Source organism: Dendrobates tinctorius, unplaced genomic scaffold (genome assembly GCF_039654945.1).
Source record: "Dendrobates tinctorius isolate UK_male_01 unplaced genomic scaffold, ASM3965494v1 ptg000089l, whole genome shotgun sequence".
Taxonomy (NCBI): Eukaryota; Metazoa; Chordata; class Amphibia; order Anura; family Dendrobatidae; genus Dendrobates; species Dendrobates tinctorius.
In genome coordinates this window covers 4,828,497-4,852,455 of record NW_027361757.1, presented here as the reverse complement: position 1 = coordinate 4,852,455, position 23,959 = coordinate 4,828,497, and the positions used below count along the sequence as shown (strand labels likewise).

Here is a 23,959-nt window from a genome sequence, read left to right as displayed (position 1 = left end):
TTCTGACCTCAGTGCAGACTCTCACCTGCACACCTGGGACCTATTATGGTGGCCTCTCATTGGTTCTGGGAGAGGCTTCTTATAGCCTCAGGAAGCTCCCATTCCCCGTCATACTTTTGCCCTTGGCATAGTGTAGTGACCCCTGAGTGTGTTTGTGCTGTGTTCTGGTTGCTTGATTCTCTGTGTATGACTCGGTCTGTTCTCTGGATATTGCTTTGGATTCTGCTTGGTACCTTCTACGTCTGTTTGGTTTTTGATCTCTGCTTGGCCCTGACTATCCATTCTATCTCATCCCTGGCACTGTACTGAGATCTTGTGTATGACCTTTGACTTTGTCTGACCTCCGTCTGTTTATCCCTCCTGTACCTCGCTTGCCTGTATTGTGCATGACCTCTGCTTTGCCTGACTGAGTATTCTACCTTCTCCGAGAGCAGGACACTAAGGTCCCTACGGTGCGGGTGAGTCCCTGCTTAGCGGAGGCTGTACGCCGGCGCTGTCAGGACCCTGACACCAGCCAGTTGGTTGCAGGAGTCGTCACCAATGACCAGACTCCTTGTCCACTGGTCACGAGCCTCTCATCAGTATCAGTGGTCCGCTTCTGTCACTGATGCCAGCTTGTGAAGTTGACATTCGTGACATCACATTGGGATAAAAAACAAAAACGGATTCTACCCTGAGTATTGTGGGCAATACGGAAGTTACAAAACAAAGTGACGCCCAGACAATCATAACGCTACAAACAATGGACGCCATACTGACAGTAGTCATTAAGCAGACAAAGAAAGTCATATGCAGAAGACACTAATTTGGAGTCTACTGGATACATGGTCTCGGATAACCGAGTCAACTATGCAGAGTCAGCAAACCAGGAAGGTAACCTGTAATGGTTGAGTACGGCACAGAGGTGGCTATCAAGCTTGGACCCCCCTCAATGCTATTATTCACAAGGAACTCGGTCGCTTTACACAACCTGTACTAGGAGCCATTCACATGTTCGGCTTTACTGATCAGTACCACTGCACTCTCGCGTGATGTGCCCACAATGTAGTTCCAGGGGCGCAGGGGTCCTCACATGCTGGGTTATAGCAGTATTCTTCCATACAAGCATTGCTTTTATACAGACGAGTATACAGCCATAATACATAAGTGATATCAGGCCAAGGTTTGTCCGTAGTATTGATACGTACAGGATCCATGCATGCCGCCTTGCCAGAAGCTAGGTCATATCAGGTTAGGGTACATTCACAATGTATCTGCACTGATTGGCGGATGTAAATGTCAGTAGAAGTCCCCAACCTATACTTTAGTTGGCCGTCACAGTCGCATACAGTGGCATCTCTCTCACCCTGTCTCAACAAAATATGTATCTGACACAGCATCATTTTTCTGGTATAATATATCTATATACACACACAGACAGACATACCAGCACAACAGAGGCCAAACTAACATGTATTTGACAGTCAGATGGATCGAGGAAACGGATGTGTCGGAACATTTATGTTGGGAGCGTTTCCAATGCAGATGTAAAATTAGTGTGAATACAGTCTTATACGGCTCCCTCAAAAGTAACCTCCTTGATTGCCTAGAGCCAGAGTCCAGTGAAAACGCTGGATGCCTGCTAATTTCTGGCCGCGGTGCAGGGAAAACAGGAGCCATCATGGGGCTTCCTCCAACTGGTGGGGGCATCAAGAAAACAACCAAAAGGAACAATTCCTAGTCTGACCTGATCAATGTCCATAGCACCATAACAATTCATACATCTACATAAGATATGCTGGAAAAATAAAGGGGTCCTCCGCAATCCATAGAAGAAAGTTGTAATATGAAATAAAGAAAGGTATACAAACTGGTACTATGGAATTTGCTAGAACTGTTCACCCATCCACCGGGGTGGTAAGAGTTACACAGAGACCACAGTCATTATTAGGTCACGTCCTCGTCATTGCTCCAGAAGCAGAGAAAACTCCTGACAATAAACGTAACATTTATCAGGTTTTGTGACAGCTCTACGGGAGGTGAGACGAGGCGGCACGCACACTTGCATTCTGACATTACGTTTCTTCCAGTTTTAGGAACATAGGGAATTAATATAAAAAATAGATCAGCTCTATAACTGATGCACGCAGAAGCCAAGGGGTCCCCACTGATTATTATGGGGTCTCTTTCTGGGCTCAGTTACGCTTTTTCTTTAGTTCTTAAAAATGGACACATACAAAGCCCAGTTGAACCCCATAATAATCGGTGAGGCCCTTCAACTTCTGCTTGCATCAGTTAACGGATCTGATTATGACATTCACTCCATTTGACTGCTGCTAAAACGCAACAAATAAGTGGAATGGCAATAGGCGAGAGTGAACACAGCCGTATACAGGGCACATTGATTGTATGCAGAGATGAGCGGACACCTGGATGTTTGAACGAAGAGTTACTAAAAGTTTGGGTACAAGAACAGTACCCGTACGCAGACCCCATTCACTTGAATGGGAGGCCTGAACATCCAGTGTTTGCCATGCAGTCATGTGCATGAACGCGCGGCACAAACCGCTTCTGATCGGCGGTAAAATTATTATCATTGGCGCTTTGCCCGGCTCTTCCCACTTGTCCTGTAGTGGTAGCAAGTGGAGTTCATATTTGTGGGGTTGAGGTCACCTTTGTATTGCCGGGTGACATCAAGCCCACGGCTCAGTAAAGGAGAGGCGTCTATAAGACACCTATCCATTACTAATCCTATATATTGTAAATAAAGACACAGCCAGAATAAAGGCCTTTATTAGAAATTACTTTTTAATTAAAAAATAAGAAACACAGTTATACTCACCTAACGCCTAGTTCCACTGAATCTCTTGTCTCCTGTAATAAAACAAAAATAAAAAACAATAATATCCCTCACCTGTCCGTTGTTCTGTACCACGCTGTAATCCACGTCTGGGGAATAAATAGTTTTCAACCTGGACAGTGCCAAGATGCGACCATCCAGGCTGAGAACCGCTGGGGAATCAGATGCTGCAAGTGACAAGCGGTGACGTCATCAAGGTTACTGCCGGTCACTGAGGCTGCATTACCAACCGGGCTGAACTGCGATGACCTAGGCAAGATCCCTGCTAGCACCACGAGAAAGTCTCACGGTGCAGAGGTGAATTCACCGCGGTCCAAATTCACCACAGTGAACTCGCCACTGCACTGTGCTAGTGGGGATCTCACCGAAGTCAACGCAGCTCAGCCCGGCAGGGAACGCAGCCTCAATGACCGGCAGTAACCTTGATGACGTCACCGCTGGTCAATTATCAGTGGTTCTCAGCCTGGATGGTCGTATCTTGGCTACATCCAGGTTGACAACTGTTTATCCCCCAGACAAGGATTACGGCGTGGGACAGAACGACAGACAGATGAGGCAAATTGTTTTATTTTATTACAGGAGACGAGGGATTCAGTGAAATTAGGCGTTATACTCACCTAAGTGTGTTTATTTTTAAATAAAGGAAAACTGTGTTTTGTTTTTATTTAAAATTAAAGACTTTAGGGTGTGTGCACACGCTGCGGATTCTGCTACGGTTCCGCAGCAGATTTGGCTGCTGCGATTCCGCAGCAGTTTTTGCTGCGGTGTACAGTACCATAATATCCTATGGATATTAAAAACCGCAGTGCAGACGGTGCGGATTTTTCTGCGGTTTTGAAACCGCAGAAAGAATTAACATGTCAATTCTTCCTGCGGATTCCGCTGCGGTTTGCCATCTCCTCCATTGTGGAGATGAAAAACAGCAGGGCAAAAACGCAGGCCAATCCGCAAGTCTTTTGACCTGCAGATTTACCTGCGGATTTTACAAAATTTGCGCGGCCAAATCCGCACCGTGTGCACATACCCTTATTCCGGCTGTGTCTTTATTTACCATATAACTATAGGATTACTAAAGGATGGGTGTCTTATAGAAGCCTCTCCATTACTAACCCGTGCGCTTGATGTAATACAAAGGTGACATCAACCCCACGAATATGAACCCCACTTGCCACCGCTACAAGGCGAGTGGGAAGAGCTGGGCAAAGCCCCAGAATTGTCTTATCTAATAGATGTGCCTTTTCTGGGCGGCTGTGGGCTGCTAGTTTTAGGCTGGGGGGGCGCTTATCAGCTGTCTGCTTTAGCAAGGCTGGTTGTCAAAAATGGGGGGGACCCCAGGCCGTTTTTTTTTAACTGATTCAAATAATTAAAATTATAGCATGGGGACCCCTCTATTCTTCATAACCAGCCTTGCTAATGCTGACAGCTGAGGGTTGCAGCCCCCAGCTGTGAGCTTTGCTTGGCTGGTTAGAAAATACAGGGGAACCCACGCCATTTTTTTTTTTTTTATACAGAGCAGGAGGTGGCTGATAAATACTTACATTAGTCGTTCTTGCTCTCACTGTTATTAGCGGCAGCAGCCAGTGACTGGAGGTAAACTTTATACCTCCAATCACAGTTGCGTGCTCACGCTGTGATTTGTTAGCGTGGGAACCGTGGCTGTCTGACCGGCGCTGATGATTTTACCGCCAATCAGAAGCGGTTTTTGCCGTGCTGTCATGCACATGAGAGAGCAACAAATACCCAGTGTTCGGGGGCAGATCCCCACCAGTAAGACCTGACTTCCTGGTGAAGTCCATGTTCGGTATCCATGCCCGAACAGTAGGTGTTTGGTACAGACGCCAAACTTTACTGTTCGGATTCGCCCATCTCTAGTTGTGTGTCGTCAGGTAGCCTATATACAGTCACATAATCTTTGTACTTGTGGAAACTGTTGTGTGTTATCGCTCTCCACAGGCCGGGCCCCCGCTGATCATTAGATGGGGTCCAGGGCCCCTGCTCCGGTGGGGGTACCCACGTCTGCTCCAGGTACTGCACTTGGTTCACCCCCATAGACAGTGAGTGCAGGGTCAGTGCATGTGTGACCAGCCATACTCCTCCAAAACAGAGGCAAGGGACCCCCATTCTTGCGATCAGCGGGGGTCCAAGAAGAGGCGCGCCGGTAATCAGACACTTATGACGTCTCCTGTGGATATGTGCTATAACCCATGATGGACACGACCACAGGCCGGGGGTCGGGACGGCTGCGCCGCCTACAGTTTAGCTCCTCTTTATGGTGCAGTCAGTGCCAGATGATCGGACTGTCTGGATTATCAGATGGCAGGTCTCTCCTGTCCTGGCTGGTGGAGGGTCTGTCACCAGCAGAGAAGCTCTCCTCATGGCCACTGATGGCACAGCTGTGCCCATGTATGGGGGGCAGAGCCTGGGTGCCATGTATACACCCTGCCTGGCATCATGTTTACCCCCCTACCGAGGAGGCAGGGCAGCCTGCACACTCCGGGGTCACTGCACTCACGTCTCTCCGCAGTGCCCTCCTCTACCTCCCCGGTGCCAGGCCCGGAATACGTCACTGGTGGTCAGCACAACTCCGAAGTAGCTAGGTGTGAACTCCCGTCATCCTCCCCCGGTGCTGCGGCGGCTTACCGGTGACGGTGAATCACTTGTCCAGGCTGGGGTCTTTACGGCGGCCGGAGCGGGACGCACCGAAGAAAACGCGTAGCAGCACAGAGCACCCAGCCGCTGCCCAGTCCGCGCTGTCTGCCGGGGCTGGCGGCTCAAGGCCAAGGGAGGCGGAGGAGGAGCTGCTGCCATCTGCGGGTTCCCAGGCTGTACTGCACGCAGAGCTCGCAGCCCGCGCTCCCTGTATATAACGCAGCCGAGATGCCACCAGTTTTCTGGAGAAAACCGCGTCAGGAAACGCTTCTTGTGTGAGGAGGCTTTGGAGGAGTTTTTCCTTTCCAAATTGTTCCCTGTAGAGATTGGTTTTTTTTTGCATGAGTTTTTTCATTTGAAGGAGATCTTCAAAGAAGTGACATGCGCTTTTATCACCAGGCATTTTCACACCCTCTGCGGGTATACGGACGCCGTCTTTAAGACACTGGCGTATTTTTTGAGGCAGAAAATGGCGTTTCTCTGGATGGTTTTCCGTCCAGCATCTTTCTATATAAGATAGTGGCTGCACAGCCGCGCGGACGCTGTTCTGCGTGTTCATCGCTTTTGACGGTTGTTTAGCGCTTTTTCTGGCGGTTCCAGGAGGATCCATTGGCAGACTTGTGTACATACCCCTCATATGAACAGCAAAGAGGCTTCCCTAACGGAAAGAACTGGAAGAGATTTCCAATATTATTTGTGAGGAAAAAAAATGTAATAAAAATGTGATTTTTAAGACTGTTCACAGAATTGGGCCCATTTCCGAATGCGATAAAAATGAAGTGTGCATGTAGCCGCATTCCTCATCAGCGCCCCATCTGGAGGACTGTGTAATAACATCTCCATCCAGCAGGATGGCGCTCCGCACTTATGCCCCAGGGTGGTCTCCCTGGCGCCCCTCACATCCTCCTATGGCACGCCTCTGGATGCTAAGTCCGCGGAGAGAGCATCAGATGCGATATGCTAATGCCCCTCGGCTCCTGCTCTGCTGCACCAGAAGATTGCAGCACAGGTGCGGAGGAGAAAGTCATTTCTCCATCTCCTCTGCTGCCGGCATCTGTGGGAATTGTACTGCACTCGGGTGATATCCGAGTGCAGTTTGATGCTTCACACGCACCCATAGACTTATATGGGTGAGTGCGATCTGAATGTCGCGTGTAATCCCAGCATGCTGTGGTTTTTTCCCCCATGAGATTGCGATCCGAACAGAGCAAAAACAAAAAACCGCCGTTGAGAACAGAACATAGGATTCCATTGGTACAAATGCAGATTTTAAATCTGATGGCATTCGTCCTATCTAATCACAAGTGGGAGCGAGGCCTTACTGTGCTTATCCGAGTGACGTGCGCTGGGTCACTTGCAGCCATAGACTTATATGGGGTGCGAGTGAACCGAGTCTCGGTGCCAGTCGTAGCATGCTGCGATTTTCACATGCACACTGAACACAGTGATGTGAGCTGCCCCAGAGATTAACAGTGGTCCGAGTGCTATGCAATGTTTAATCACATAGCACTCGTCCGCATTCTACCGTAGTGTGACCCCGGCCTAAGATTCCCTCATCGGAGCGGGTCGGGCCCATTATAAAAGTAAAACTGATTAAACTCTGATCATGTGAGCACATTGTGATGCAATTCTGTGAAACGAGGAGACAAGAGAGAAAAATGTCTCCATACTCTCCATTCTGCGAGTGCGTGGAAATCAGACTGCACTCAGATGTCATCCGAGTGCAGTACCACATACTCATTGACTTGCATGGCCGCGTGCGATCCGAGTACTGACTCTAGCTAGGGCATGCCAGGATGTTTTCCTGGGACAGTCTCTTGGGAGTTTCTGTTTTGAAAACTCTGCAAAAAGACTGCGAGCGCACATAGCCACTGAGTAGGTTCACATTGGAGTCTGGAGCAGATCCTCTGCATAAAAGAAGTCTGAGTGAACATACCCTAACTAAGGGGGCTCTCCAGGCTTCCTATAAAGAAGTGACACAGTGTAGATATGTTGGGAAGCAATTCAGGAATGGTTTTGACTTTCCCATACTGGAAAAAAAAACTAAGCTGAGCGTTCTGGACTGGATGGACAAATGTCTTTTTTCGGCCTTGCTATGTTCTTAGTACTGGTATAGATACTGAAGATGTGCATGTGTGTAGTAAACATCACTGACACTAGAAATCCTGGTATCGATCCATAGCGACCTTCTGAGATCAGCTGTGCGGATAGGCCACAGAACACGGGACAGAGCTGTGCACGAGATGTAGAAAACATAGGCACATAGAGAGGTTGTTCTTCAGGTTATTTGGAGATCGCACCAATTTAACGTTACTGTTATCTATTTAATGTGTTTTTAGAGGACGTGGATCTACCAGACTGTTCACAGGGATCAGTGGAGGGGATTTTAACCACTACAGTTTGCCGGAAAGAAAATAAGCCCTAACTAAAGCATGCTAACTATAAGGAATAACTACAAAACATAACCTTTATCATATTGTAGAACTAATGGGCAGTATTACAATGACACAAGTTTGTAGCGATCAGTATTTCTCATTTTAGTCCTGAAGATACATAGTTTACACTGTCATATCTTTACTGATAGGTTCAAACATCAACTAAGGAGTTCACCAATTAACCAGCCTGGATATTCAAGGGGGAAGAAGACCAATTAATCCATGTAGGGATATAGTTACATGACATTTATCGCTTTATGGTTGTTAGTTCTACACAGGATTTCATTTGAGAGATTAAAGCTGTTGGGGTATATATAACTAGGTGTTGGACCTGTTCTACGCCCGAGGGCCAGCATTTTTCTTGGTACGTTTATTTTTTCCCTTTCTCTCTCTCCTCACCTCTGGTGAAGCTGCTCCAACCCGACGTCCTGGAGATAATGACGCCGTTGTGCTTCGGGCAGGACACGTCTCCGGTTATGTTATAGATGTCCTTCCCTTTCAATGGAGTTATAGTGGCAACTTAACATTCCTAGTGTCGATATACTAAATCCCGTCGGGAATATACTTCAAAGCCATTACATCGTTATCTCACTATTTAACTGTCTATCATAAGATACAGATGTACCTACAACAATGGACTCGCTGAGATATCAGGTCAGTACAGCGGTTTATCCCCTTTTTATGTAACAGAGCAGCTTTAAGCTCTCTAATGAAATCCTGTGTACAACTAACAACCAAAAATCGATAAATGTCATGTAACTATATCCCTACATGGATTAATTGGTCTTCTTCCCCCTTGAATATCCAGGCTGGGGTAATTGGTGAACTCCTTAGTTGATGTTTGAACCTATCAGTAAAGATATGAACAGTGTAAACTATGTATCTTCAGGACTAAAGGAGAAATACTGATCGCTACAAACTTGTGTCATTGTAATACTGCCCGTTAGTTCTACAATATGATAAAGGTTATGTTTTATAATTATTACTTATGTTTAGGAGTCTTTAGTTAGGGCTTATTTGCCTTTTAGCTAATTTAGATGAGGTGGGGCCCAATCTCTCTGCCCACATTAGGTTACATCCTGCGGCCATAGGATACATTGTATGCTCAGGGTGCTCCACTGCAGTAAAGCCTAAAAATAAGGATGATGTCACACAAGACCTTGATACTGATCCGAGCTTGAAGTCAGGATATACATGTATATCATTGTGTAGGTCTCCTTGATGCGGGCTCATTGAAGCCTGGACCTCAAGAGCTCGGAAGCTGTTCTGTAGTATCAGGCACCACGAGATCAGCAGCGGATATGTGAATTTATGCAAGTTTTGAGAGGGGGCCTCCACAGATCATACTGTTTTCCAGTACATCCTACAGACGCTTGACTGGAATCTGGGGCCAGATCAACATCATCATCTCTTTGTCATGTTCCTCTATTTCTGACCAATGTTTGCTATATGGCAGGGTGCGTTATCCTGTTGAAAGAGGCCATTACTATTACAGAAAACCATTGCCATGAAGTCTGCAACAATTTTAAGTAGGTGGAATGTGCCAAAGAAAACATGAGCTTTATGTCAGAACTCAAGGTTTCCTAAGGCCTCTTTCACACATCAGTTTTTCGCCGTCAGGCGCGATCCGGCATTTTTTTGTAATGCCGGATCCAGTTTTTCCCCATTGACTTGCATTAGCGCCGGATGGCATTGCGTTTCATCCATTTTTTGCCGGATCCGGCTACTTGTCTCATTCCGGCGTCTGGAAAAAACGGCTACTGTAACGTTTTTTGTCTCCGGCGAAAAAGCCGGAAGCGCCGGATCCGACGCTTCCGGCTTTTTGCCACAATGAAAGTCTATGGGCGCCGGATCCAGAAAAAGACGGATCCAGCCACCGGATCCGTTTTTTTAAGTCTGCGCATGCTCAGATCCAATTGGCCAGCCCCCAGGAAACAGATATAACCTGCTAGACGGATCCGGCAGAAAAACGGATCCGTTTCTACAGTTCTCTAAAATTTATGCCGGATCCGTTTTTTCTAAAAATAGCCGGATCCTGCCTGACGGCAAAAAACTGATGTGTGAAAGTAGCCTTAGAAAACATTCCCGGGTGACATCGGCTTGTGCTATTCTGTGATGGATCTGATGCCTTCATCTCCCTAAATAAGCAATGTACGAATACCTGACCATCCACACGTAGTCCATGACATGATTCATCATACTAGGCCCTCTTTCTTCCATGGACCATGACTAAGGGTGCTACATGTTCCAGAAATGCGTCGGTGGTGTTTCGCTTTTGGACTTATGCATGTTTTGAGTAATTTTTAATACGAACTAATAAAAGTTCAGGAATTTTTATCTGTGCAGCTTGATTCATCTCTACTTCATTTACTTGTCTTCTCGGTTGACCACTGGCGTCGAACCAAGCTACAGAGAATGACGGACTACTGTGGTGAGCTGGCTACTCCTATTTTATACTACAGCAGCAAGGCTTGACCCGATGCTGCACAACCGCGATAAAGCCGCTGCTACTACTGTATTGAGATACACTGCCGCATGCCAGGGTCAATTGCCAAGGCAAGTATCCATCACCAGCAGGTATCCGGGTATGTACACACACAACGTCTTTTCCATGCGGGTGAATCCACAGTTTTTCAAGCAAAAGACGCTTCAATAAATGTCGATGATACTTTTCCTCCATCTTTTGCATAGTCTTCCCGCCTCAAGAATGGTCAGATCAAATCATTTTATCACTTCACGTCATTGAAAACCTGAATAATTAAGCCATGTGAAAATTACATCTTTTCAGTTGTAAAGCTTAAAGCGCTGTAAAAGCTCAAGCTCTCCATAAAATTTCCGTTAAGCACATTAGTGTCAAAATGACATTCTTTTGCACATGCTTCGTCTTCTAGCGCTCCAAACCCCGAAGAAGTTAAAAGAAGCATCATGCTCAATCTAAACTACACAGCACAGCGTACATGATGCCGCAAGGACGGCAGCAAAGCTGATTTAGAAAAAAAAACTGCCGGTGTTTTCCTGAAGTGACTTCGACTTGGAAAACTTGGTGGCTGCGATGGCATCAAAAATACGTTGTGTGCACAAAGCCTGGAAAGAAGGAATAGATGCACATCGAGTCGTTATTGCTCATGTTCATTATTTGGGGCAAATATTTAATGCTTGGTATTCAGCATCAATCACAAAAATTGGGTTATGCTCCATAAATTGCCTGATAGACACCGTGTGAACCTACCCTTTTGAACTTACCTTATTATGCCTGTTGGTTGCCTTTCTGATTGACCATGGTGTGCAATGACATCTATCCACACCTGATATGGATATGACAGGCACTTCATAAACAATACTTTTTGAGCAAATTGTGCTACAGAAGCTCTTCTGTAGTATCAAACCAGGTGGGCCCCCCTCAGCTACTGAGGATTGGGAGCCCGTAACCATACGGCTAGCTGTCCTTCTTTGGATTTCTTTATGTAGGTAATAACTACAGATAATTGAAACCATGGAAGTTTAGGTTTTGGTACCTGACCAAAATTTTGTCCAAAAGTTCGAATCAGATACCAGAACTGTACCCCAACGTGAACCCCATTGAAATCAATGGAGACCCGAACTTTGCAGCTAGGGGAAAAAAAAAATTCTCTCTCATATAACTACCACAATGTTTCCCCTTTGTTGCTTTTTCTAATGAATAGCATATATGTTCTTTCCTTGCAACAAATACAATCGGATGCATGTAGGGTAAATAAATATTTGTTTAGGATTCCACTTTATTACATAAAGAACAGCGGTGAACCACGACTGTACTTTATTTGAATACGTAGTTTTTCTCTTCTTTAGGTGCTTTATCAGGATCTCCGCCATATTCCAAGTACAGATTGTTGTAAGGATATTGTTTGGGAGCCTAGAATGGAAGACACATGTAAAAGATGAATAATCAATATATATTTAGCAGTGGTCATTAAAAGTCTTATAATCCACCCACCCAAGCTACTAAGAAGTAGGAGAAAGCTATGGGTGCAAAAAAAAGAAAAAACCATTGAGCTTTTCTTGAACATGTCATCTCTAGAAACAATGGGAATCACTTACTCACTGAAGCAAAAAAAAATATATATTTTTTTTAATTTATTCATACTGGCCTCATAGTTATTTTATTTTTACAGACATCAGTGCAAAGCAAGAAACAGCGTGTTTAAGGGGCAACATCTCTCTCCTTATAGTCAATGCCCCACTGAATATTGAAAAGCGTTGTCTGGTCCAAATCACACTCTGTGTGACTGCAGACTTATGGATCCCCCCCGTGCACACACTATGCGTTGCCAGGATTCGCCGGTTTCTGAGCCGGGACCGGAGGGTATGTATAAGTTATACATACCCCTGGCCAGAGCCCATCCATTGTACGTGGCCTCGCTTAATGCAATTGTACAAGGATATGGAGCGGGGCCACACCTAGTGGCTGGTAGTATGTATAAGGCCGGGGTCACACTAGCACATAGCATCTATGTGAGAGCATGGGATGCAATATGCCAACGACCCTCGGTGCCTGCGCTGCTGCAAAGGTGAGCCGAGTGTCATGCTACTGTGTCCCAATTCTCTCACATGACAGGATCGGACCACAGCTGCAGAAGAGACCGAGAAAATAATTTTTCCATCTCCCCTGCTGTTGGCATCCACATAGATCACACTGCACTCATGTGAAAGAGTGCAATGCGATGTTTGACTCGCACCTATAGACTTGTATGGGGCGCGAATGAGCCGTGTCTCAATGCCACTCGCAGGAATCTGCGATTGTTCTCTCATGCCGAATTGGCATGAGAAAAAAAAACCACAGCTGTGACCTCCCCGTAGAGTAAGAGGTACTTCACACTAAGCGAGATCGCTAGCGAGATCACTGATGCATCACAGATTTTGTGACGCATCAGCGATCTCGCTGTGTGTGGCACGCATCAGCGACCGCCCCCCCCCCCCCCCGGGTATCGTTGATCGTGCAGGAATGTCCTGGGCCATTTTTTGATCGTTGGTCTTCGTCTGGCCAGCACACATCGCTGGTATCCAGGGTAAATAGCGGGTAACTAAGCGCGCGCGTCGCTTAGTTACCCGCTGTGTACCCTGGATACCAGCGTGCTCGAGCTGGGAGCTGGTTTCCAATGTAAACAGCGGGTATCCAAGAGCCGCGCGGCTCTTGGATATCCGCTGTTTACATTGAAAACCAGCGTCGCTGATCTCTCGCTGCCACACGCAGCGATGCGCACTGGCCAGCGGGAGACCAACGATCAAAAAACGGCCCAGGACAATGGAGCGCGATCAGCGATACCCGGCAGGGGGGCCGGTCGCTGATCCCAGTCACACACAGCGATATCGCTGTGGCGTCACAAAATCAGCAATCTCGCTGGCGATCTCGCTGTGTGTGACGGGACCCTTATTGATCTGGACCAGACAACTCCTTTAAATTGGATGTAGTAATCCCAAAAGTCAATATTAACCATTTAACTGAAATCCACAACATGGTCTTTTCCTCTCTATGTAGATAGCATTTTTTAAAACCCCATCTACATGTATTGTTATATAATTTTGGGTTTGCTACATCAGAGTTCTTATTTTATTTGTTTATATAGCACTTTACAGACAACATTGCTCCCATTGGGGCTCACAATCAATATTCCCTATCAGTATGTCTTTGGGATGCGGGAGAAAACCGTAGCACCCATAAGAAACCCACACAAACATGAGGAGAACATACAAGCTCTTTTCAGATGTTGTCCTTGGTGGGATTTGAACCCAGTGCTGCAAAAGTAGTCAACCATTGCCCTTAAACAATCTACACTACATTTAATCTGTTTGATTGTACATACTCTTGCTGGCTATAAAATACTTACAACAGGTGAGTATGAGGGAAACACGTGACCGACGTAGAACAAGCCAGCCATTGTGACCAGGAATATAACCAAAACTTTAACCATGGTATTGAACGGTGCAGGGGTGGGGGATGTATCAACTCTGACACGGATGAACTTGTCAAAGTCCCAGTGCATCTAACAGAAAAAAATAGCTTTGTAAAATACAGAAATGCTCCACAAAATATGATATTTGGGTAGATCTGTCTTCACGCTGAGTACAACATATTATGTTGACAGGTCCACTGTCTGGTTACAATATACATATTCCTCCCTCAACTAGACACTTACCGGCTCTCCCCAATTTCTCCTAGAAATAGGATTGTCCCATGTGTACCAGGGATCTCTTTCTTCCTGTGATTTATCAGGCAGCATTGGATAATCACCATATCTATAAAAATATATCAGTACGTGATGGCTAATATGTGGTACAGACAGTAAAGAAATACATTTTAGAAACTAGACTAGATTGCCAAGAACATATTTAAAGGGATACTTAAGAGAGAATAGCATCCCCTTTACTGTTACCATGGGCACAACACCACATATACAAGTGTGGTACTGAAGCCGATTCTGAGAATGTGTCTTTCTTGATGTTCCCTGAATAGTCAGATGGTCTGGATCACCACTGTATCAGGGAAATTTTAACCCTTTGCGCCGGAGCCCATTTTCGTTTTTGCGTTTCTCTTTTTTGCTCCCCTTCTTTCCAGAACCATATCTTTTTTTCCCCATCAATATGGCCAAGTGAGGGCTTGTTTTTTGCAGGACAAGTTGTACTTTTGAACAATACCATTGGTTTTACCATATTGTGTACTCAAGAACGGGAAAAAAAAACCCAAGCACAGTGAAATTTGAAAAAAAAAAAAGTGCAATCCCACACTTTTTTTTCACCATGTTCGCTATATGCTAAAACTGACCTGCCATTATGATTCTCCAGGTCATTACGCGTTCATAGACACCAAACATGTCTAGGTTCTTTTTTAGCTAGGTGTTGGAAAAAAAACTCCACAATTTGTTTAGAAAAAAAAATTGTGCCATTTTCCGCTACCAGTAGCGTCTACATTTTTCGTGATCTCGGGTTGGGTGAGGGCTTATTTTTTGCGTGCCGAGCTGACTGACGTTTTTAATGATACTATTTTGGTGCAGGTACGATCTTTTGATTGCATTTTAATGCGATGTCTCTGTGGCCAAAAAAAAAATAATTCCTGCGTTTTGACTTTTTTTCCTCACTACGCCATTTAACAATCGGATTAATCCTTTTTTTTATTGATAGATCGGGCAATTCTAAAAGTGGCGATACTTAATATGTGTACATTTGATTTTTTATTTTGTTTTATTTTGAAGGGGCCGAAAGGGGGGTGATTTGAACTTTTGTATTTTTTCATTTTTTTAATAACTTTTTTTTTGTATACTTTTGGCATTCTTCAATAGTCTCCATTGGAAACTAGAAGCTGCCGTAACCCAATTGGCTCTGCTACATACAGGCAATAACCAGATTGCCTCTATGTAACAGAATTATTCACTTGCTATGAGTAATTCATAGTGGTGGTCGGCGCTCATAGCAATCCAGCAGTGACAACCACAGAGGTCTCCAGGAGACCTCTGGTTGTCATGGCAACCCACCGGTGACCGGCGATCACGTGACGGGGGTCACTGGTGAGCGGATTTCCGGCCCAATGGCCGTAAGCGCGCGTTAAATGCCGCTGTCATAGTTTGACAGCGGCATTTAACGGGTTAATAGCCACGGGAGGATCACGATTCCACCCGTGGCTGTTCCGGGCACATGTCAGCTGCCCAAAACAGCCGACATGTCCTGGGAAAGATGTGGGCTCACCGCCGGACTCCACGTTAAAGGGAGAGAGGCGACATGCGCAGTACTAGTACGGCACATGTCGCAAAGGGTTTAAAGGTTACTCAATACTAAACCAGCAGTATGGTGCCTTCATTCTCATGATCAGTGGGGTAAGTATATCTAGCAATCATAGACTAATGACATACTCCAGCTAGCTAGGAATAACCAACGGAGTCATAATTAGTTCGGGTGGGATTCCTTGGTGTATTCTGCAGTACTTCTGTAAAGCAACGGGGATAAATAGACAGATGAAAAGTAAAATATCACTAGCACGAAAACACAGAAGTCTTCTCACCCCATTCCATCATCTGGGAAAGGCTTGTAGTCCTCTAATATCATGTTATACTTCTTGGCTGCAGCTGCCCTCTCTGCTTCAGTCTTCGGGTAGGGTCCAGGTAAGAGGTGCTTTGGAAGGTCGGATGCTGGAAAACACATGCAATTGATCAACTCAAAACAGTAGACAGTGGTTCACGAATGCTTCCAATTATGACATTTGTTCTAATGAGCAGCAGTTATCGCAATGTCAGGATAACTATTAATCAGACAGTTATAGCATATGCAGGGAAACTACTGCCATGTGCTCCAATATAACCTATTTTTAAATCAACACCAATTCGCAGCCATCAACCCTCCCTCATGTCCTCCGAGGGCTCTCTTTACACGTCATTGCCACAGATTCTAACCCCCAGCAGTTCAAATGCTGTCAATTGAGCATTTTGGGGTGCAAATAAAAACCTTGTGTAATAAAACATCTGACAGCCAGGTGATAGCACGGTTCAGCAGTGCTGTGCTAAAGACTGCTCTAATAACAGCTTCATTTGTACATAAAGACCCTAAATTATGAAGAGCACAATCAGTTTTTACCTTTGTAATAAAATATCCCCTAGTCCCTCTCACAGCATCCTCACTGCACTAAGAACCGTGTGTAGTACAGCTACTCTATAGTCAGCTCCCCATACAGGGGAGATAATAATCGTGCTCTGAAGATCCCCATGAACCTCCTATGAAACGTGGAGTTTGTGTATCGTAACTGATATTGAAAAAAAATAAGTGAAATGCATAGGGGTGCAATCACACGTGACCATTTAACCAATAGAACCTAATGAGCACATAACATGTATTAACTGAATAGTAATAATACCTGTAAATAAAATAGGGTAATTAGTTAACACTATTTTTATCAGAAATCGTAAAACCCTTTTATACTTTTTTGATCAAAAGTGTTAAACAAGTACCCCATATTATTTTCATGTACTATTACTATTCATCTACTTTTACAAGTTATTTGCTCATTTTGTGTTACTATCGTAGGTTCTGTGTACTAATTGATATTGATCAAATAGTTGGTCACAATCACTATATTCAAAGCTATTAATGGTCACCTCATCCACCGAAAGAAAAAATGTTTGTGCCACAATGAGGGGAAGCAGTGTGCTGCAGGGAAACATAGCTTTATCAGATATGACGTGGATGCAGAAAGGCAGAAGGAGAAGAAAGAAAAGACTAAGTACAAGAATGAAACTTACTGCATACTAATAGTCATGCAAATACTGTGTTTAGTATAAAAAAAAAAATATTCCCATTGTTGAACCCTTTAAACTGGTTTATCCAAATAAATAGTTAAACAAAAGTTATACTTCAATAAGCAATCTAATCTAGATTTTTTTAATCATTAAATGTGTGTATGTGCATGTTGTGGAGTGTGTTAATACAATGGGTAGGTGTTCTCCTTATGGAGAGTGACATGCCAGGTCTGGCACTCCAATATGAGGAGACTTAAACGCCATACTGGAGTGCCAGACCTGCCATGTCACTTTCCATAAGGAGAAAACTTACCCCTTAGATCCAAGCCTTAGACACTCACCCAGCCAAATCCAATCTCGATTTGCACTGACAAGGGGCAGCACCCCGAAACACTGCCTGCAGATTGAGATTCTGATTAGGCTTTTAATCTCAGTCACGTGACAAGTCTCATTAAAGGGTCGAAAGAGACTTTTAGGATTGCGGTTTCTAATAGGCAGCACTAGAGTTCAACTCCTCTACCCATCTGAGAGGCAATCTGCATACTGTATTGATATAAGCACCTGCCGCCGCTGTCTCCCGGATCCAGCACCGTTCTGCTTCACTTTACAGTGTCATCACCACAGTTACATCTAGCCGCCTCCCATATGCTCTGTGTGTGAGCCACAAGTCTTTTTTTACGATGAGAGCCTACGGGGCCTCGCTCTGACACTCCATACGCTTACACCGTAAAATCTAGAGCAAAGCGTGACCCGGGGAGTCTGCAGGGCACTGATATCACTGAGAAGAGGAGAAGAACGGCGTGGATCCGGGAGAGAGCAGCAGCAGGTGGGTATATTAATACGCTCACACTACACACGTTTCATTGAAAAAATATAGACGGGACGGCATCTAAGAATAGTAAGTTACATAAATACTATTTGTATCAGGTGCCCTGCTCTACAGATATCTCCTAGACAGAAAAAAGTGCTATATATAGGGGGTGCGGACTGCTGCGCTAAGTCACAGAGAAGGGGGCTGGCTTGGCTACTAATCCACACCAGCACTGGTCAGCAGGCAGTACAGTGTGCTGAGCCAGGAGCAGACTACTGCGCTAAGTCATAGAGAAGGGGGCTAGCTTGGCTACTAATCCACACCAGCACTGGTCAGCAGGCAGTACAGTGTGCTGAGCCAGGAGCAGACTACTGCGCTAAGTCATAGAGAAGGGGGCTAGCTTGGCTACTAATCCACACCAGCACTGGTCAGCAGGTAGTACAGTGTGCTGAGCCAGGAGCAGACTACTGCGCTAAGTCATAGAGAAGGGGGCTAGCTTGGCTACTAATCCACACCAGCACTGGTCAGCAGGTAGTACAGTGTGCTGAGCCAGGAGCAGACTACTGCGCTAAGTCATAGAGAAGTGGGCTAGCTTGGCTACTAATCCACACCAGCACTGGTCAGCAGGCAGTACAGTGTGCTGAGCCAGGAGCAGACTACTGCGCTAAGTCATGGAGAAGGGGGCTGGCTTGGCTACTAATCCACACCAGCACTGGTCAGCAGCAGTACAGTGTGCTGAGCCAGGAGCAGACTACTGCGCTAAGTCATAGAGAAGTGGGCTAGCTTGGCTACTAATCCACACCAGCACTGGTCAGCAGGCAGTACAGTGTGCTGAGCCAGGAGCAGACTACTGCGCTAAGTCATGGAGAAGGGGGCTGGCTTGGCTACTAATCCACACCAGCACTGGTCAGCAGCAGTACAGTGTGCTGAGCCAGGAGCAGACTACTGCGCTAAGTCATAGAGAAGTGGGCTAGCTTGGCTACTAATCCACACCAGCACTGGTCAGCAGGCAGTACAGTGTGCTGAGCCAGGAGCAGACTACTGCGCTAAGTCATGGAGAAGGGGGCTGGCTTGGCTACTAATCCACACCAGCACTGGTCAGCAGCAGTACAGTGTGCTGAGCCAGGAGCAGCAGAGCTCCAAACATTAGGCACCCACTACTACACAAGCTATAAAGGGGATAGGGAGTAGTGACCTAGGATGGAGGGGAAGCATGGCTGCACTGAGGCCTCTGTGCCCTCCCACTGCTACACACGGAATACCCACCAGCAGTGTCACTGCCACCTACACTGTGAAGGTTACTCGCAGCCCTCGCTGGCGTCTCCCACAGAACGATTACTGGGTCTTACGACACGTCACCTACCTGCCCGAACACTAGAGCCGTGCAGGAGCCGCCCGGCACAGGCTCCCCGCCCAGCAAGAGATGCAAGGACAGCCCTGCGGGTCACTACGGCCAGGAACCCGGCCCTGAGCGCCGCCATGATGATACACTCTGCAGCAGCCCAATGCGCAGGCGCAGAAAAAAACGGAAGGCCCAAACACCTGTACAGTACGGAGGCTGCGTGCGGCCAAAACAAGACTATCGCGCTTCACAATACTTCTTATCCCGGCGCGTCACTTTTTTCATCGTGTGGAATTCTGTTCTAGATGTGAATATTAAATTATTATTCCTCTACTGTTTCTTTTTCACTTTTTTGTGCCTTATAGTCTTCTGTTTTGACTCTTTTGAGAGAATTAAATACAAATCCAGAGAATTTCTGGCAGCTGCGTCATGTTTAGCTGTAATGAAATATTACATACACAAAAATAAAGCAAAAGTATTCCCAGCAAGAGTTACAGACGCCATACACGTCACGGACAAAACCTGCAGAAAGCACCGTGGCTGCCGACTCCTCACTTATGTGGGGGGTTTAAGACCCTTTTATTATCTTGTGTTCGTTTCCTTTATTTGTGCCAAATTCTTCACAATGGCGCATGCCGTTCAAGTTCAGGAGTTTTGCGCAAAAATTGTCTTTTTGTTTCTTTAACTTTTTGGCGACTTTTTTCCATGCAAAAAGACACGCGGTTCACTGACATATTGCCGAATTTAAGCAAAAATATTCAACGGCCATAAAATCGCTCTAGTGAACAAATGCTCAAAATTTCACAACTCTAAAAGAAAAAAGTGCAAATGATGAATTGGCCTAAACATCTGGAATCCCCAAACATTGACCACAATGACAAATATAAAGAAGGAGGCTACATATAAAAGAGACTTTAAAAAAGGTGAAAATGGAAACACGCAGAAAACGAGACACAATAAGGTGCAGACTCAGTAAAGAATCGGTCTTTTTTGGAGGTGTTTTAGGCTATGTGCACACGTTGAGGATTCTGCTGCGTTTCCGCAGCGGTTTTGCCCCTGCGGAAACGCAGCAGTTCCGCTGACCATGTACAGTACAATGAAATCCTATGGGGTTTCAAAAACGCTGTGCTGACGGTGCGGATTTTTCCGCGCGGTTTTGCTGCGGTTTACAAACCGCAGCATGTCAAATGTTTGGGCGGATTCCGCAGCGGTTTCATACCTTTACCATAGTAGAGGTGTGAAACCGCAGGGCAAAACCGCAGACAAAATCGCAGGTTTTACCTGCGTTTCCGCGCGGAATAATCCGCAGTGGAATCCGCAGCGTGAGCACATAGCCTTAAAGTAATGAAATAATAAAATTCAGTATACATTTAAAAAGAGCACTGGACACCACAGCATCCATGTAATAATAATAATAATCAGCTTCTTCAGGGCCGTATTTGCTATTCATGCTGCCCTAGGCACTTTAAATAGTTACATCCCTTACTGGTAAGTCAGACTAAGGCTGGAATCACACACAACGTATAAAAATATGAGTCCATTTTTCACGGACGAGAATAGCACAAATGTTCCCTGAACAGTGATCCGTATGTCATCCGTGTGAAAAGTGAGGATGCGATTTCACAGTATCCGTGTGACATCCGTGTGACATCCGTATGGTGAGATTCTCTCGCCGGCTTGCAAAATGGACATATAATGGGTCCATAGCCTCAAATATAAAAATAACATATATACAGTCTATATATATGTCAGTGAGACACATATATATGTATGTATATATATATATTTATATTTCATACAGAGGTAGATAGCAGAATAGGTGAAAAATCGATTGTCGACTTCTGTAAAATCATTACAGAACCGGACAGGATATAAAACATATAGTAACCCATTGCATATCCGTTATTTTTTTATAAGTCCCTCACTAATAATGTTAGTAGTGTGTGTGTGTTAAATTTTGGAGCTGTAGGTGTTAAATTAAAGGATTAATTCACGGAAAAAACTGGTGTGGGTTCCCACCCAATTTTCTCCGCCAGAGGGCAAGCCAGTGACTGAGGGCAGATATTAAAAGCCTAGAGAGGGACCATTGTTTTTGGGCCCACCCTGGCTAAAAAAATCTGCCCTCAGCCACCCCAGGAAAGGCGCATCTGTAAGATGCACCAATTCCAACATTTACTTTCTTCCCATTGCCCTTTAGCGGTGGCATATGGGGTAATAAGGGGTTAATGTCACCTTGCTATTGTAAGATGACATTAAGCCTGGTTAATAATGGAGAGGTGTCAATAAGGGTATGTTTCCACTTTCAGTATTGCAGGCGCTTTTGGGCACTGCGGAATCCCCGCTCCGCCCAAAGTACCTCCCCCCTTTCTACGCGTGGTGATACCGCATGTGTTCATTGAATACATGTGGTATCACTGCATCATTTCCATAGACTGAGTAATTTATCTTGCATAGACAGAGCATCTACGCAAGATAAATACACATGCTGCAGTCTAAAAAGACGAGACGCATGTCCGTAATTTCGGGTGAGAACCACACGATGGCTTTCATTGGATTGGGAGTGTAATAAAGATGGAAAAAATGTGTGTCTGTTTATTTCATTAAAAGTCTTTTTTCTTAATGTGTGTGTGTTTTTTTAACTCACCCCTCCCCCTGTCTGACCACAACCTACTGACATTCTCTTCCCTCTCCTCTCCTACTGCGCAACCCCCGTTCCATAAACTCGCTCACCCTCGCAGGAATCTCAAACACCTCAATTTACAATCACTCTCTGAGTCCCTTCTCCCTCTTACAGACATAGCTTCCCTTCTTGACACAGATGCTGCTGCCACTTTTTAAAACACCACAATAACAGCAACACTTGATTCGGCTGCCGCCCTCACGCAGAGCAAAACTCAAACAATCAACAGGCAGCCCTGGCTGACCAGCCTGACCAAAGAACTGAGATGGGTTTCGAGGGCCGCTGAGCGGAGATGGAAGAGAACCCATTCTACTGAGCACTTCAACGCATACAAGCAGTCCCTTGTCAGCTTTATGTCCATGCTCTCTGCCGCAAAACAAACTTACTTTGCATCTCTCATATCCTCCCTGTCCCACAACCCTAAACAGCTCTTCAACACTTTCAATTCTCTACTCTGTCCCACAACGCCTCCTCTCCCTCCTCTCATTTCTGCTGAAGACTTTGCCTCCTTCTTTAAGCAGATCGACACGATCAGACAAAACTTTTGCCCGCAGCCCCCAATGCCCCGCTTAGCCGCTGAGCCCTGTTCTGAAAAAGCCAGCTTCTCCACCATGACAGAAGATCAGCTCTCCACCCTTCTGTCAAGATCACACCTCACCACTTGTGCCCTCGACCCACTCCCGTCTCACTTCATCCCGAACTTGGCCACAGTCCTCATCCCATCTTAACACACCTTTTCAACCTTTCACTTACAAATGGTGTCTTTCCCTCATCCTTCAAACATGCCTCAATCACACCCATCCTCAAAAAGCCCTCCCTTGACCAATCCTCTGTGTCTAATTATCGCCCAATATCTCTTCTCCCTTACGCCTCAAAACTACTTGAACAGCATGTATATCTTGAACTGTCCTCCCACCTCTCCTCCTGTTTCCTCTTTGACCGATTACAATCTGGCTTACGACCGCATCACTCAACTGAAACTGCTCTAACTACAGTCACTAATGACTTACTAACCGCCAAGAGCAAGCGACACTACTCTGTCCTCCTTCTCCTGGACCTGTCCTCTGCCTTCGACACCGTAGACCATTCCCTCCTGCAACAGACTCTCTCATCTCTTGGCATCACAGACCTGGCCCTATCCTGGATCTCATCATACCTAACAGACCGAACATTTAGTGTCTCCCTCTCACACACCACCTCCTCACCTCGCCCCCTGTCTGTCGGTGTTCCCCAAGGCTCTGTCCTAGGACCCCTACTATTCTCCATCTATACCTTGGGCTTGGAACTGCTCATAGAATCCACGGTTTGCAGTATCACCTCTATGCCGATGACACACAGATCTACCTATCTGGACCCGACCTCGCCTCCTTACTGACTGAAATCCCACAATGTCTGTCTGCTATCTCAGCCTTCTTCTCTGCTCGCTTTCTCAAACTGAACATGGACAAAACAGAATTCATCATCTTTCCCCCATCTCACTCTACCCCTCCACCAGACCTATCCATCAATGTCAACGGCTGCTCTCTTTCCCCAGTCCCGCACGCTCGGTGCCTTGGGGTGATCCTTGACTCTGCGCTCTCTTTCAAACCACATATTCAAGCCCTCGCCTCCTCCTGCCGCCTCAAACTCAAAAATATTTCCCGGATCCGCTCATTCCTCAACCACGAAACCACAAAAACACTAGTGCATGCTCTTATCATCTCCCGCCTCGGCTACTGCAACCTCCTACTCTCTGGCCTCCCCTCTAGCACTCTGGCTCCGCTCCAGTCCATCCTACACACTCTGCTGCCCGACTAATCCACCTGTCTCTCCGCTATTCCCCAGCCTCCCCCCTATGCCTGGCCCTTCACTGGCTTCCTATTGCCCAGAGGCTACAATTCAAAACCCTAACCATGACATACAAAGCCATCCACAGCCTGTCTCCTCCATACATCTGTGACATGGTC

General features: G+C 45.8%; 2 protein-coding genes across 5 annotated transcripts in view; both read right to left on the bottom strand.

Annotated features, from left to right (window-relative positions):
- The window catches only part of SEC31B (SEC31 homolog B, COPII coat complex component), a 169,009-nt gene extending 163,323 nt beyond the window's left edge, over positions 1-5,686 (bottom strand). The window contains exon 1 of one of the 4 annotated variants that reach the window (XM_073585777.1): positions 5,480-5,686. In XM_073585777.1, the coding sequence (XP_073441878.1) occupies positions 5,480-5,647 (168 nt within the window). In that variant the 5' untranslated portion in view covers positions 5,648-5,686. The other 3 variants (XM_073585778.1, XM_073585779.1, XM_073585780.1) reach the window with 3 other exon arrangements.
- A 5,962-nt stretch (positions 5,687-11,648) lies between these two features.
- Positions 11,649-19,552, bottom strand: NDUFB8 (NADH:ubiquinone oxidoreductase subunit B8). The gene is made up of 5 exons (XM_073585776.1): positions 19,355-19,552; positions 15,953-16,079; positions 14,097-14,196; positions 13,788-13,943; positions 11,649-11,815 (listed from the first exon to the last, which is right to left on the bottom strand). Exons 1-5 carry the CDS (start codon positions 19,470-19,472, stop codon positions 11,720-11,722), a joined length of 597 nt encoding a protein of 198 aa, XP_073441877.1. The 5' UTR covers positions 19,473-19,552; the 3' UTR covers positions 11,649-11,719.
- Positions 19,553-23,959: the final 4,407 nt, after the last annotated feature.

Bases quoted from the DNA above. Each gene is read 5' to 3' on its own strand.
- NDUFB8 (XM_073585776.1), bottom strand. From the start codon at position 19,472: ATGGCGGCGCTCAGGGCCGGGTTCCTGGCCGTAGTGACCCGCAGGGCT. The intron at 16,080-19,354 runs GTAGGTGACGTG...TGTGTTTTCCAG, and splicing joins CGGCTCTAGTGTTCGGGCAG to CATCCGACCTTCCAAAGCAC. The intron at 14,197-15,952 runs GTGAGAAGACTT...ATATTTTTATAG, and splicing joins TTCCCAGATGATGGAATGGG to ATATGGTGATTATCCAATGC.